This window comes from Rhipicephalus sanguineus, chromosome 11 (assembly GCF_013339695.2).
Source record: "Rhipicephalus sanguineus isolate Rsan-2018 chromosome 11, BIME_Rsan_1.4, whole genome shotgun sequence".
Lineage (NCBI taxonomy): Eukaryota > Metazoa > Arthropoda > Arachnida > Ixodida > Ixodidae > Rhipicephalus > Rhipicephalus sanguineus.
Genome location: NC_051186.1, coordinates 57,681,951 through 57,695,897, shown reverse-complemented (window position 1 = coordinate 57,695,897; position 13,947 = coordinate 57,681,951). Strand labels below are relative to the sequence as shown.

Genomic DNA, 13,947 nt, shown 5'->3' with positions numbered 1-13,947 from the left:
CATACTTGCACGGGTGTACAAAGGTCCTTGCCTCAGCAGTGCATTTTTCGTTGTATATCGTCTCACCCTCAAAAATGTGCATTTAGCGACTAAGCCATTTTTTTCTTTCCGTGCATTTTTATTAAAAAGTACTAACAAACACTCCGGTGACAAGTTAGGCCTTTTCGCATGTTATGCAACGCCCACTGCATGCTCATGAGTGAATGAAACCGCCTTTACGGCGTTTCGATGAAGTCTGTACTGCCACATGGAACCGATCATCAATGGCTAGTTGCATGCAGCGTGGCTACTCGGCTCACACTGTCACTGCTGGGCCGTTTGCAGTCTAATGTATGTGCGCTTTTGTGCATTCTTCGTGCATTCTTCACTCCGGACTGCGCACGGGTGTGGTGAGCAGCCTGTTCGTCCAACGCGACCAAGACGAGCATTTTGCAGGCAACGCGCAAGCGGTCGCGCGCAACATGGTGGTGGCGAACTTGCAAATGGCAGCATGCCGCACATGTACTGCCGTCACTCCACATGTTTTATGCCACACGCGTAGCTGAGCATATCTTTTCTGATGCTTATCCGGGAAGGCATCACCACAATCGTGCGGAAGTCGTAATCATTGATCAACCAGTCTCTGCTGTTATCGAAAAGATGGAAGACCTTTTTTGCGGCACATTGTGGCGTCGGCGAGTTGGGGGTCACAGTGAACTTCTTTGAGTCGAAATTTTGTCACTTCTTGCATTTATGGCTTCTTGCATTTCAAGGCATTGTTTGGCTCATTGTAGGCGGTCGTAGATGCAGAGAACGGCGTCAGAAAAGGTTGTCGTGCGAAAGCTGACCGCAGGTCTTCATGCTGCCTCCTATTTGTTTTTTTCCTCACTGCCGTTCTGCTACTGAAGAAACGCACGGAACGTGAGCAACCTCGCTCGCAGCGTCCGAAATCTGTGTGCGGTGCTCACTGCAGTCTATATCTCGTCACGAGTAAACTGCAGCGAGGCACAAGCAAGCATGCGCCTCTCTCATGCTTTAGAATGACTGTTTTAACTTATTTTTTTTGCTTCGTATGCGCCATATCTTTACCGCGGCTGTGTCTGAAGTGTTCGTTGTAAAAGTAGGGGCATTGAAAATTTTTCACTATATGTGGATGCAGTTTCCATGGGTAGCATAGGAAAATCGTAAGTGCACCCATATATTGTCGTTAGTATCGATAGATCGTTATATCTGGTATTGTTATAAGTGGGTTCGACTGTAATAACAAGTACGAGTATGATCACTTAAACCTAAAAACTTTTCTGGCAACCATGCATAGCACTGGGAAAGAATAAACATCGCAACGCTAGTTGGCATGTTGCTCCGAGTCATATTTACAACGTCTGATAATCCAGACAAAATCCTGAGGCACCCCCAAGTTTGAATTATCAAGAGTTTACTGTATTTCTTTCCGGCCTTTGTCTATTCTCTTAGCATCATTGCATCGGGGTTCTTTCGATGCAAAACATTCTGTGGAATTTAAAAAAGAAAACTCTCTTTTCTTGGAGGGTGAGGTCTCCTCTCACTCAGTACTTAAAGCTGTTACCAACTTTTGAAATAAAAAGCCCATTGAGGCATACTGGCTAGTGTTCGCTAGTGCCTGCTGATGTCTGCTACCTGTTCACTGTCAGCTAGTGTTGCCAGTGCATACGAGCAGCCAAGGCTTCACATACACAGCAGTTCCTTTCTGGGAAGTTGGCCGCAGCTTTTTGCTAAGCGTCTGCGTCAGGATTCTTTTTCTTGTTGCAGAATGGTAGCTTAGCAATAATACAACTTGGCGTGCATGCACGTGTCTAAAGAAGCATAAAAAAGGGGAATTGTTCAGCATTGCTAACGCAGGTAACGTATCTCTTTCTGTTAGTTGAGTTGAGCGTGTGGTTCGTCAGTTTTACCGTAAAAATATCGGGAAAAACAAGCTTGCTGTATTCCAGGAGAAGCCGGCAACACAGGAGCCAGGCATTACTGCACAGAGGGTTCTTGACGGTCTACAGACCATCACGGAGACAGTCTCAACGTATAGCGCACGACCAACGCGAACCATGTCTGACTGGATAAACGACCAGATCGCACCTTCGTACTGGGTCCCCAACTACAAGATTCAGGTAAGACTGCTGACCTAAATGCAAACTGACGCTTGAAATGTGACGCTGTGGTAACTTGGCGGTGAACATGTCACACAGATAACATGTCGCGGGCTCGATTCCTCGCCACAGTGGCACATTTTGATGGGGGTGGGATGCGAAAAAACCTGCTTAGTTATATTGATGGGCGCATTGAAGAACCCCAGGTGGTCAGAGTTATAACTGGATGAATGTGTTTATTGATGAGGTGTAAATGAATTCGTGGTGAAGCAGACATACTGGCTTATAGGAGGAAGTGAGCGTAGGAAGTTGGAGTGGTGTTTTCAATGGCAGAAAGCTGGACTAGTTGGTAAGTATTCATCATAAAAGAAGGTAAGGTGTAGAAACATCGACACAAGGGAATAGAATAAGGCAACACAAACACCGTTTGTGTTCTTGTTCTTGTCTGCCTGTGTTTGCACGCCTTATATTATGGTGTTATAGCCTAAATTCTTGTGCTTGAAGAGTTCATTGATAATTTAAGGACATCGAGTCTGACTGATTTCAAAAAATAAGCCACTGAAGTCCCCCATCAAATAGCTTCCTTTGCTTTTTTTCGGCCATAGCGGTCAGTGGCGGGACTTTTCTTCATGGAATACCTTCTGAGGGCTCAATACACTCTAACCTCGATATAACGAACACTGAGTAAATAACGAAGTAAATAAATAATAGTCTCGTCATAGATACCGTGTTAAAAATAAACATTTATAACGAATTTTCGGATATAACGAAGTTATTTTCGTCGCAGATGTGACTTTGTTATAACGAGGTTTGAGTGTATATCAGTTACGTACATGCTATTGCGTGAGAGCCTTGGATTGTCATCTCCAAAGCTTTCACATGGCAGAACAAAACTGCATCCCCTAATACTTGTCGTGTGTTTAGAGCAAGACAACTCAACGCACGTGACAAACTTTTAACACCGGAAACTGTTACGAGATCACAACAACAGTCGATGTTGGTGGCGTAGTTGTCCGCCGGTGCTGCCACTTCTGGTGTTTGTAACCGTAATTGCGCGCAATGACAAAAAAAAAAATATATCCAGGATCGGATGGAATTCGAACCCAGGCCCTCTGCATGGCATTCAAGTATTCTACCACAGAGCTGCCACGTTGGTGCTTGGAACTCTGTCGCAAAAGACCCTATACAGGCTTCATGTTGGGCGAGGAATCACGTTAATAGATGTAATGGAGTGTGGTAGAAGAGTAAAATAACAACCAGGCATCACACAATGTGAATTGCATAACGAATAGGTAGTTAAAAGCTTCCCACCCATTACAAATGGCTCAGCCATAATCCAGTGTCTTCAGCCACAGCATCAACAAAGTGCACATAATGCCTTACAGATGTGTAGCGAGTAGCTCACCTCTCAGCAGAATGATGAATAATGGCTTAGTGGGTATTTCTCTACTTTCCAAAATTATGATGATTTATGGTGCAGTGGGTACCATGCGAGTTTACTTGTATTAGTCGCCCCAGAAGGGTTTACAATCGGCTCTAAAAAGGCCGCTCTTCCAGCTTTCGCTGCGACTGTGCTGCATGTGCCACGCAGCCTGGCATTTTTTTTTATGGTTGACAGCTTTGTTTTCTGTGGAATTGCACAACAAAGAAGCAAGAATCACTACGTAATTACCCTCACTTCAACAAAACATATCCCTTCAACTTTTCATTACATTATTGAAGCTTGATGGAAGTGTTCAACTATTCACTTGCATTAATAGTCATATTAGGCGTCTTCCACATACTTTTTGTGTGCGTCTACTTGCGTGCATGTGCGTTTGTGCATCTTTGTGTGTCTGCGTGCATGCATGCTAGGACAACTGACCGCTAGATGGCACATCAAATGAACTGCAGGCCTGCCACAAGTGCGAAAAAAGCTTTCCTCCCGAAGAGAAGAAGCACCACTGTCGCGCCTGTGGCAATGGCTTCTGTCAAGAGTGCTCGTCCAAGACGCGGCCAGTGCCCGAACGTGGCTGGGGCACAGAACCTGTGAGAGTCTGCGACGACTGTTTCGAACCAGGTGAGCTTGGACGAAACTACTAACTGCGCTCGCTTGCCAGGTGATGTATTTAAAGGAAATTCAGTGCAGCGTATGGAACAGTGATGCTGTGCAACACACAAATGAATTGTGTGTGCAAGCATTCTGCATTCTGCTCTTCTAGTTTACTTTTTACACAGTAGACAAATGACTTCGAGAGTGGTAAAGGGTCTTGAAATCTCATTTGGACTTGTGCAAGTGGTTAAGATAAAGCATTATTGAATTATTCATACTATAGTCACCGATTGTTTATTCGGACGAAAAGTCCGAATAATCTTAAGTGCGAAGAAAAGGATTCACCAGAAAAAAGCACCTTTGTTGGCCCAGTGGCCGGGAAAACTTAACGCGCATCTGTACACATGCACGCCTACACACAACCAAGTCGGCCTGTATTTCAGCCAATGTTTGGCCGCCCCTGTAGGTCGGAAATAGCATTGCAACGATCTATGCTAAATCGCATTTGATGGTTGTGGTGGGCGAGGCACGTCATCATGGCAGTCACTGTCCACATGTGCTGGTTCGAGTAGCTGATGAATGATCTCATCACCCAACTAGGCGAAAACTTCCAAGCAACTTCAGATTGAGGTCGGCCGCTTTCCATCTGGCAAATAGTCGCTGCTTTTTCTGCCATCATCAGGGCCTTGTAGTTGCCGTGTTTCTTTAGTTCCGATGGCGCACATGGAACGGGTGGCGTCGGAGCCATTTCAGCAGATCAAGCCTTGCACGCCAAGCAACAAACAAGGGAGCGAGACATGAAGCGCAGGGTGCAGATCAGTCCTAGCCACAGAAACATGTGATCACACAAACCCTAAAATACCAAAGGGAATAACGTTGGGCTAATTGGTGTTGTAGCACTGATGTTGTCATTCTCTCTTCGTTGGAATTCGGATCCGCAACGTACTCGTACGCGCTGTCATTCACCTCAAACGCCGTACCGAGCTAGCTCAGAGCTTGGCTTGGCTTGGCTTGGCCTGCTGTTTGGTCGTGGTAGCCGTTCAATGGATACTTGACTGGCCGAAGCCAAAAGGCAACCATTACGTGTAGCCACCAAACGTAGCCTTCGAGACCAGCAATTATAATTTCTGCATGGATTTTGACACTGCCATGACCTCCAGCTTTAGCCAGTGCAACATTTCAGTGCTGGCAGCCTAGCAAAAATATTGTAAACATCGCTGAGAGCTTGTCATGGCATTCAACGTCGCACTCGATCAGCCGGGCAGGGTCCGAAAAATCGAACAGCACACTGTGAGGCATCCAAATTTTCAGTCCAGAGTTTACATTACTTCAATGGGATGGGTGGCGGTGCCGCGAAGGTCTCCGAATAAACATGCACGTCCGAATTTTCAGTGTCCGAACAAACGGTCGGCGACTGTAATTTAAGCAAAGGCCTGGAGCACTCTACCTTAGGTCTCCAGAGTACTGCTCTACAAAACCACTTCTCTGAGCACACTTCTTTGTTTGACATAATGTTAAACGTACTGCATCCCATCAGAAATGTTGAAAAACAAATACTGTCTAGTCTTCCTACTTCTTGAAGGGGCCCTGCAACACTTTTTGATTATTGTCAGAAAATGCTGCCCGATCGGTAGTCGAGGCTCCTGTGAGCATGTGAGCTAAACATTATAGCGCGGCACGTGGCAGGGAATTAAGCATTAAATTTCAGAGTCGGCTAGGAATCGTTCGCTCTCCTCTTGACAAATGATGCCATATACTCAAATCAACTGCGTCACATACCCAGAAGACACTGCCATTGGCTGATTTGAACATTGTAAGCCGCATAGTTGCCACGGCCCCCATGGTGCGCAACGACATGCCCGCACCGCGGCATGTGGCGGCGCGGTCAAGTGAGCCGCGCGCAGTGTTTATACATTGGCCAAGCACGGGTTCAAAGAAAACAAGAAAGGAAAGTTCTCCCTTTTATCACCCCCCACCCACGCCCCTTCCCTTGTGTAGCTTTTAGCGAGCTCGCTGGGGCAAAAGAAGAGGGAAAGCTCTTTGAGCGTGTGACAAATCACTGTAACTCTGCTCATACTTGACGTATTCTAAATATTTTTGCGTCAGTCGATTTTTGGGGCAATAAACTGTGATAGTAAGGTCATTTCACGATTACTTGGAAAAGTCTTGCAGGGCCCCTTTAACGCTTGATGCCAACCATCATTGTGTGCAAGTGCTTTCATTGAAAGCTTTAATTCTTTCTATGACTGAACACTACTCAAATTGCTGTAGTGTGCTTCATGGATATTTGAGCACTAGCATTTTCTAATTATGAAGGCCTTCTAGAAATCATGCAAAGGATCTATCTATTTCCTTGACTTTTTGTTTCTTTTCCAGTGTAGTCGGCGGTGCCCTGGAGTAAAATTGTGGAAACTATGGCACATTTATCGACTATCAGTCATATATAATTAGCGAGGGAAGAAACCAGTCGACAAATGATAGCTCCTGTTTGAAGTCAAGGTTATTTTCATCGTGATGCACCACTCTTTTATCTGCACAGCAATGTTCTAGCGAATTCAGCTCACTTCACAGTGTGCTTAACGTTCCTCGTCCTACCTTCCGCAGCGGAAAACAAGACACCCACTGCATCCCGAGAGGAAGGAAGCGAATCCGAACTGACGGCACGAAAGCTGGGGGAGGCACTCTTCAGCACCTTTGGCATTGTTGCATCAGCCATGGAGTATCCCATCGGTGAGTGTCCTTTGCTCCGCGGAAGAGCATTTCTGGCACACTGTATATTTTGATGCATAGTGCTCGTTTAACTCTCTGATGATAGAGATTCTCGTAAAGTATAAACCAGCTGCAATAGGCTTTCCGTGCACGTCTGCAGCGTTTCTGTGTTAGACATTGGTCATGTGAGCCAGAAAAAAGAGCAGCTATATTGTTGGCCAATCGGCGCAGTGAAATGCTTGGCCTTGTCATTTTCTCCTAAAACGTAGAAAATTTGAGAGAGGTAAGTTCGGTAAGCACTGGAACGTCATGCTTAAAATAATGCTGTATATAGCGTTATGCATAACGCATGTTTCTTTTTGAAGTTAGTAAACTAAGAAAGGAATACAGTTGAACAACTTTATAAGAGGTACCAATGTAACGGGCAATTGGGTATGAGAGACACCTCTGTGCCTACATCAAATGAGGGATTGGTCAGAAAATGAATGTGGTACCCTGCTTATTAGAGACGTCTCATTTAAGGGACAAGAGCTGCTCTCTGGTGTGTGTCTGTTATAAAGGGGTTCAGCTGTATATTTCACTCGGCAATTCTTCAGTTAAAAGCTGGCCACGCTGATGACTAGACTGACCTGGAATACTGGGAGAGTGTCCAAAGTGCCAGCTCCCGCATGGGCCTTTTGCGGTGGACTGCTGCACCGCACCGCACCGCTGCTGCGCTGGTCCTATGGTCTTTCTGCGCTCGAGAAAGCGAGGGGACTCTGCTACATGCTGTAGCTTTTGCGTCGAGTTTCCACACTAATCACTTGAAGTTTATTTAATTTCAGTATGCGGTGCAGCATGGAGCTTACCCGTCTTTAAGCAGTGTCTTAGTGCTGGGGCAGCAAGATAATGCAGAAACTCGTGTGAAACTACATCCGCGCGGCATAGTTTTGGTGCTAGAGTTGGGGAACTGTGCATGCGCAGAAACGTGCAAAATGAACATGCACAAGAAGAAAACGAAAACAAACTGATTCGCACGGGTAAGCGAGCAATAGCACCATGCGTGCAAGAAATAAGAGTAATGAAATTAAGTAAATTACTTGCGCAATCAGCTGAAATAGTACTTATGTGTAACGTGACACCTTTGCTCACCGCTACGAGCTTTTCACTCACGGTCACCAGTGGTTTAGAGCCATATGCACATGTCTTTATTCGAGCATTTGTTAGTCTCGACTAGTACTTTATCATGGACAGAGCACGGTAAGAAGCAGGCCCGTAACTAGGGGGGGGTTGAGGGGGTTCTGACCCCCCCCGAAATTTTTTTGATGCTTTAACTTTTCGGGTGATACTAAAATATTTACACGCCTTCACAGCGACCCCCAGCTGCCAAAGTTACACTGCAACTTTCCTGGCATTGCTTCCCTCTTCTTCCTTTCTTCAAACCTACCAGAACACCTCAGCGCTCCCTCCCCCGCACGCGCACCTGCCCTATTTGTACAGCTTTGCACTTCGCCCTCGCGTTCCTTCGAGTCTTTTCTTTTTCGTCTTTCACCCCGTAGCAGCTCCTTTATTGATTCCAGATGCTTTCCTTGTGCATTGCCGCTGGAGAAGTTATCCGTCTGTGCGGACCGCACGTGTCGGCTTTGGGTTTCTACGAAAAGCGCGTCTCCTTCTGTGAAAGTAAACAGTTCGACAGCAACGGCAACACCAACACGACGTGCGCAAATTTGCCAGGGAACGAAACCCCTAAGTGGAAAAACTCAGCGGCGCATTCCGAGGACGCAGGCTGCAGGGTAAACTTTTCTCAAACTGTAGTCTTCGCCACCGAAACGAATCATCGAAGATGACATCTACTGAAAGACTGGCATATCCGAGCAACTTCGAACAACCTTAACCGCACGCAAGGAAATCTACCTCTTCTGTACACACAAGGTATATGCGCCTCCCTACAAAGCACACAAAGCGAGGATACAGCCGGCACACAATCCGGCACCAGCGGTCAACTTTCACAGGAGAGAAAAAACGCCGCCAAGCTGGGCTGCGCGCGGGAGTACAGAGGCTGACGTCACAGCCTACAAAGTGCATTTTTGGGGGGTCACGGCTATTTAATTAGCGCAGCCCAGAGAGAATTATGCAGGCGCCCAGGGAGCCGTCTGTGAAAAGGTGACTTTTTCACAGGAACGGAGCAACACCTGCTTTCTGGACTGTACCACGGGAGTGCAAATGTCTCGGCAGTGCATTCTTGGGGGGTTCACGTATATTAAGGGGAGTATGGAGTGCCCATGGAGTCTTCTGTGAAAAGGTCTTTAAGTAGCGTTAATCCAGTTTGCTGCAGCGGGAGTACAATAATGGTCCTGCATGCACACCAGCTGTAGCGGCGTTCAGAAAACACATGCGCCACGCGGGAGCCGGCGCGTTCATCACACTTCTACATTCTAGCCACTGTAAAGTGGATAAGAGAGGAAGAAAACATCGCCCGCCGTTCACGCCAGGCAGTCGAAGCAGTCGCAAACGTCTTTTTGGAGCCACTGGCCACTTCTGTGTGCGTGCACAGGATTGCGGCAGCAAAATGAAAAGACACTCTGCAACAACGAAGCAAAGGAGTCTTGCGTCTTACTTCAAGAAAGTTCGAACCGATGAAGCGGACGGAGAAGAACCGCCTCCTTCGAAGGATAAAACTTCGCCCTCCTCAGCACTGGTGGAAAGCCAAGCGCGTCGGAACTTCTGTAGCGACTCAGGAGAATGCACCGGTTTATGTGAATCACCTGAGAACGAACACAAGCAGGACACCCATGCGCCGCCGGAAAATGATGGTGGCCGCAGTGCAACTCCAAGTGACCTTTGTTCTACAGTCAACGCTGGGCAAAGTGACGCCTTTACCACTGGGCAATGCCCAAGGAAGGTGAGTGGCATGGCACCTACACATTCTGGTTCGCCTCCCCTCTGTGCGACGAGTGCGAATATTTTGGACTTGGGACTGTTTGTCTCGAAAAGCAATAATGTAAATGATCCAGAGACGACGGAGAAGCTGCTGCTCAATCCGTGGACCCCTCCGGCTAACTATGATTATCCAGCCACAGGGAAAAGGAATCTGAAGTTCCAACCTCACTGGGTAGATCGTTACCCATGGCTTGTTTATTCAGAGAAGCTTCAAGGAGCATTATGCAAATATTGCGTAGTCTTCGCAAGCGAGTGTGCAGGAAAAGGGGAGCACCAGCGCTTGGGCTGTTTTGTAACTAAGGAGTTCACCAATTACAAGAAAGCCATGGACGCCTTTAAGAGCCACGCATCCAGCAGTTATCACGCCATGTCAACAACGCTATCGGAGAACTTTTTAGCAGTCCGGTCCCGCTCACAGCATGACATCTTAACACAACTTGACCACGGTCTTAAAAAGCAGGCGGAAGAAAACCGCAAGAACTTGCTGCCAATAATAGAAACAATCCTTTTCTGTGGCAGGCAAGAAGTACCGCTTCGCGGCACAGACGACTCTGGTCCGATAAATATGTCTGAAGTGCTGCCATTGAAAAATGATGGAAATTTCCGCGCACTGCTTAGGATGAGAGCAAAATGTGGAGATGCCGCCTTGAGAGCTCACATGGAAACATCTCCGGCGAATGCGCTGTACACGAGCCCAAAAATTCAAAATGAGTTGATCACCCTCTGTGGTAAAATCATACAAAGAAAGATAGTTGAAAACGTCAACTCAGGTTCGTGTTTTTCAGTTCTAGCTGACGAGGCCACTGATATATCTCGCACCGCCCACATTTCCCTATGTGTAAGGTACGTTGGACACGACACGTCGGGAGTGCCCATACTTAAAGAAGATTTTGTAGATTTCGTTCCCGTGTACGATCTCACTGGCAAGGCGCTGGCGAGCACAATCCTGAACAGCCTTAGAGGTCATGGCTTTGACCTGAACCTACTTTGCGGGCAAGGATACGACGGCGCGGCATCAATGAGCGGCCACCTTAACGGTGTTCAAGCCTTCATTCGTCAAACAGCGCCCAAAGCGTTGTACGTGCATTGTAGCGCCCACTCGTTGAACCTTGCTCTGCTTCACGCATGCAAACTCCCCAGCATCCGCAACTGTTTGGGAACTGTATCCTCAACCTGTACGTTTGTGAGAGCTTCGCCACAGAGGACGAACCAACTGCGAGACAAAGTAGAAGATTTAACACAAGAAAAAAAAAAATCAGTTCTCTCCTTTTGCCAAACAAGGTGGGTAGAGAGTCACGATGCACTTCAGCGTTTCCTTGAACTGTACGTGCCTATTGTACAATTCCTCGAATATTTGGAAGAAGAGGCCGCGTCATCTGATACTTCATCAAAAGCTTCTCAACTGCTCAATGCCATTACGAAGCCCGAGTTTGTCGTTTCGCTTCAGATCTGTAGCGACCTCTTCTCTTTGACACTGCCACTTTGCAAGTTTCTTCAAAAAATTGACTGTGACTTGGCTCAAGCGTGCGATCACGTAAAGAATGTTATAGACGTTCTTTCCACAAAAAGGGCTAGTGCGGAAACGGAATTTAATAAGATTTTTCTGAAGTCGCTCTCTTTGCTGAAGATCACAAATGTTGAGATGGCCCTACCACGCATCACTGGAAGGCAGATGCAAAGAAGCAACGTACCTTCTGCTACTCCCGAAGAGTACTACCGGAGGAATGTGTATTTGCCTTTGCTGGCTGACTTCGAAAATCAATTAAGAGACCGGTTCGATGCCCATAAGAAGGTCGTGGTTGGCCTTAACATGCTGCTGCCGAAATTCTGCGCATCGGCTAGCCTTTCTGATATTGATGATGCAGTGCAGTTTTACCTTGGCGACATTCCTTCCGCTAATGTCATCGAAGCAGAGTTCACACTGTGGGTGAACAAATGCTGCCAGATCGAAGAAAAGAATCGCCCAGCTTGTGCTTTACAGGCCTTAGAGATGTGCAACCGCGACTTTTTTCCGAACATCCACAGCCTACTTTCTATCCTGGCGACTTTACCCGTGTCGACGTCGACCCCGGAACGGACTTTTTCCACACTGAGAAGGCTGAAGAGCTACCTTCGAAATCATATGAACAACGACAGATTGACCGGACTAGCACTGCTCAGCATCCATCGAGAACTTCAAGTGACCCCAGAACAAGTCCTCACAGAATTTTGCAAGTTGCCGAGAAGGAAAAACTTCCTCGTTTAAACTTCCCTCTATGTTTCAAGAGTCGATTAAAAGCTAAACCCAGCTAGCCCAAGCTTCAACCCTTCTATTCTTTCGCAATTACGAGGAAACTATCCAGCAAGCAGAATGTGCGAACGGTAACAAGAAGATCGGAATGTCGGGCGACTTGTTTGTTTGCTTGCATACATACTGTCACGGACTGCCATTTTTGCGACCCGGCGTAACGGCAAATTAACGGGCGCCGCACTCCCCCGCTGACCGGTGGAACCGTTCGCTCATGAAAAGACTGGTCTTTAGTGCAGAGTACTGAATGGGGTGTTCTTCTTCAAACGTTAGTCGCCGATGTTTGATCCTTTGTACCTACGGCGGCGTCGGCAGGGTCGTCAAAGGCCGCGATGCACCCCGAACCAGCTGTAGACTGCAAGACGCACCGGCTGAAACCAAGGAAACTGACCATTCCCACGGGCAAAACTGCTTGTGGACAAGCCGTATGAGAGAACCCCAACAGGTTGTCACTCTCGCTCAGTTGAGGACCCTCTCCTAATTAAAAAGGGACGCGGTCAATATATTTTTAGGGTGGAGTTTCTAACAATGAAACGTGCATGATTGGACCCATGTAGAGGTCTCTTTTCCCCCAGGACGAGAATGAGGGGACACGGAGGTCGATTTAAGCGCAGGATTTCGCCTTGCTAAGCAGCCTAGTTGCTGACCAACATGGTGTAGAAGGAGATCAAGAAGTATCCCTTAAGTGGTTGTGGCTCCGTATCGGCTGGCCACCTAAACTTAGCCATTCGTCTAGTTGTGACGCGAAATTAACGTCTGTAACGTAGGCATCGGTACTTGAATCTCGAGTAAGTTCAACCTGCCCGAGATCGGCTTCAAGCACTAGCCTACCGGAAACACCAGCGCTGCAACACCGCCGACATCGCAGTTGTGCCAGAACTCTCTCTGACTTCTTGCATCCGATCGTCGTGGACTCAACGCTGCCGGTCATCACAGGTATCCCTTCACCTGTTTATACCTTCGGACTTTCTCATCTGTAGTTTTATTGTTGGTTAGTTTTGTGTAGTTTGTAATACTTCTCTCTTGTAAGCTGATTTATTGATTTTATATGTATTTTGTTAGTTGGTATTAAGTGTTGTACTAGATTCCTCGTGCTGCAATATCACTAGAGTTTTGTTTTTCCCCGCACACGTCTCTGATCTCTTCACTGTCTCTGCTTACGTACGGAACGACCTAACCTGCTGCCATTCCCGTCGCCGACTTCGCGCTGGCGACGCTAGAGTGGCAGCTTGTAACACATACATACCGTTTTTGTACCGTGGTTACATTGTGTTACTTCATCAGGAGCCGTTGGTCGCGGTGTCCCCGGCTTTGGTGGTGCTATTGTCCAAACTTATTTCTTGCTTTAACCAGAATTTGAGGTTGACATACCAATTTCTTTATTTGGGTACAAATAATTGAAAAGTACCATCGAATTATTACAAGTAAGCGATGTACTTGATTTATTCACAAAAATAAGCCAGTATAAATCTTAAAAAATGGCAGCCGTTCTACACGCAAACCCCCCCCGAAAAAAATTCCTGGGTACGGCCCTGGTAAGAAGGCGTAAGGGAAACAAAAGAAAGAGTAGGGACGGTTCTGCCACCTCAATATTGTTAACTTATTTCGCTTGTGGGATACCTTACAGCAACAAGGTTCACCAGGCGCGAAGCTTGTGCTAAATTCAGACATTTGAAAGAAAGGTAATGCCAGCTAAACAAACCTTATTCCACAAGTTTGTGCATAGAAGGCAAAATATAGAAAAATGCTTTACAAATATTCAGATACCATTAAATGAAAGTTACATACCTGCCAACTCTTCCTATTTTTCCGGGAGACTCCCGATTTCTGACCTGTCTTCCCGATTGTACAATCGGGGCCATAAATCTCCCGATAAACTGCCTCAACCCAATTTCGAAAAA

The 13,947-nt window shown here is 46.8% G+C and overlaps 1 protein-coding gene across 1 annotated transcript in view; it reads left to right on the top strand.

Moving 5' to 3' along the window:
* Positions 1-13,947, top strand: part of LOC119373631 (zinc finger FYVE domain-containing protein 1) — a 53,429-nt gene that overhangs the window by 32,145 nt on the left and 7,337 nt on the right. The window contains exons 13-15 of the mRNA XM_049411139.1: positions 1,950-2,120; positions 3,993-4,158; positions 6,736-6,861. Coding sequence (XP_049267096.1) covers positions 1,950-2,120; positions 3,993-4,158; positions 6,736-6,861 — 463 coding nt within the window. The remainder of the gene's footprint in view (positions 1-1,949; positions 2,121-3,992; positions 4,159-6,735; positions 6,862-13,947) is intronic.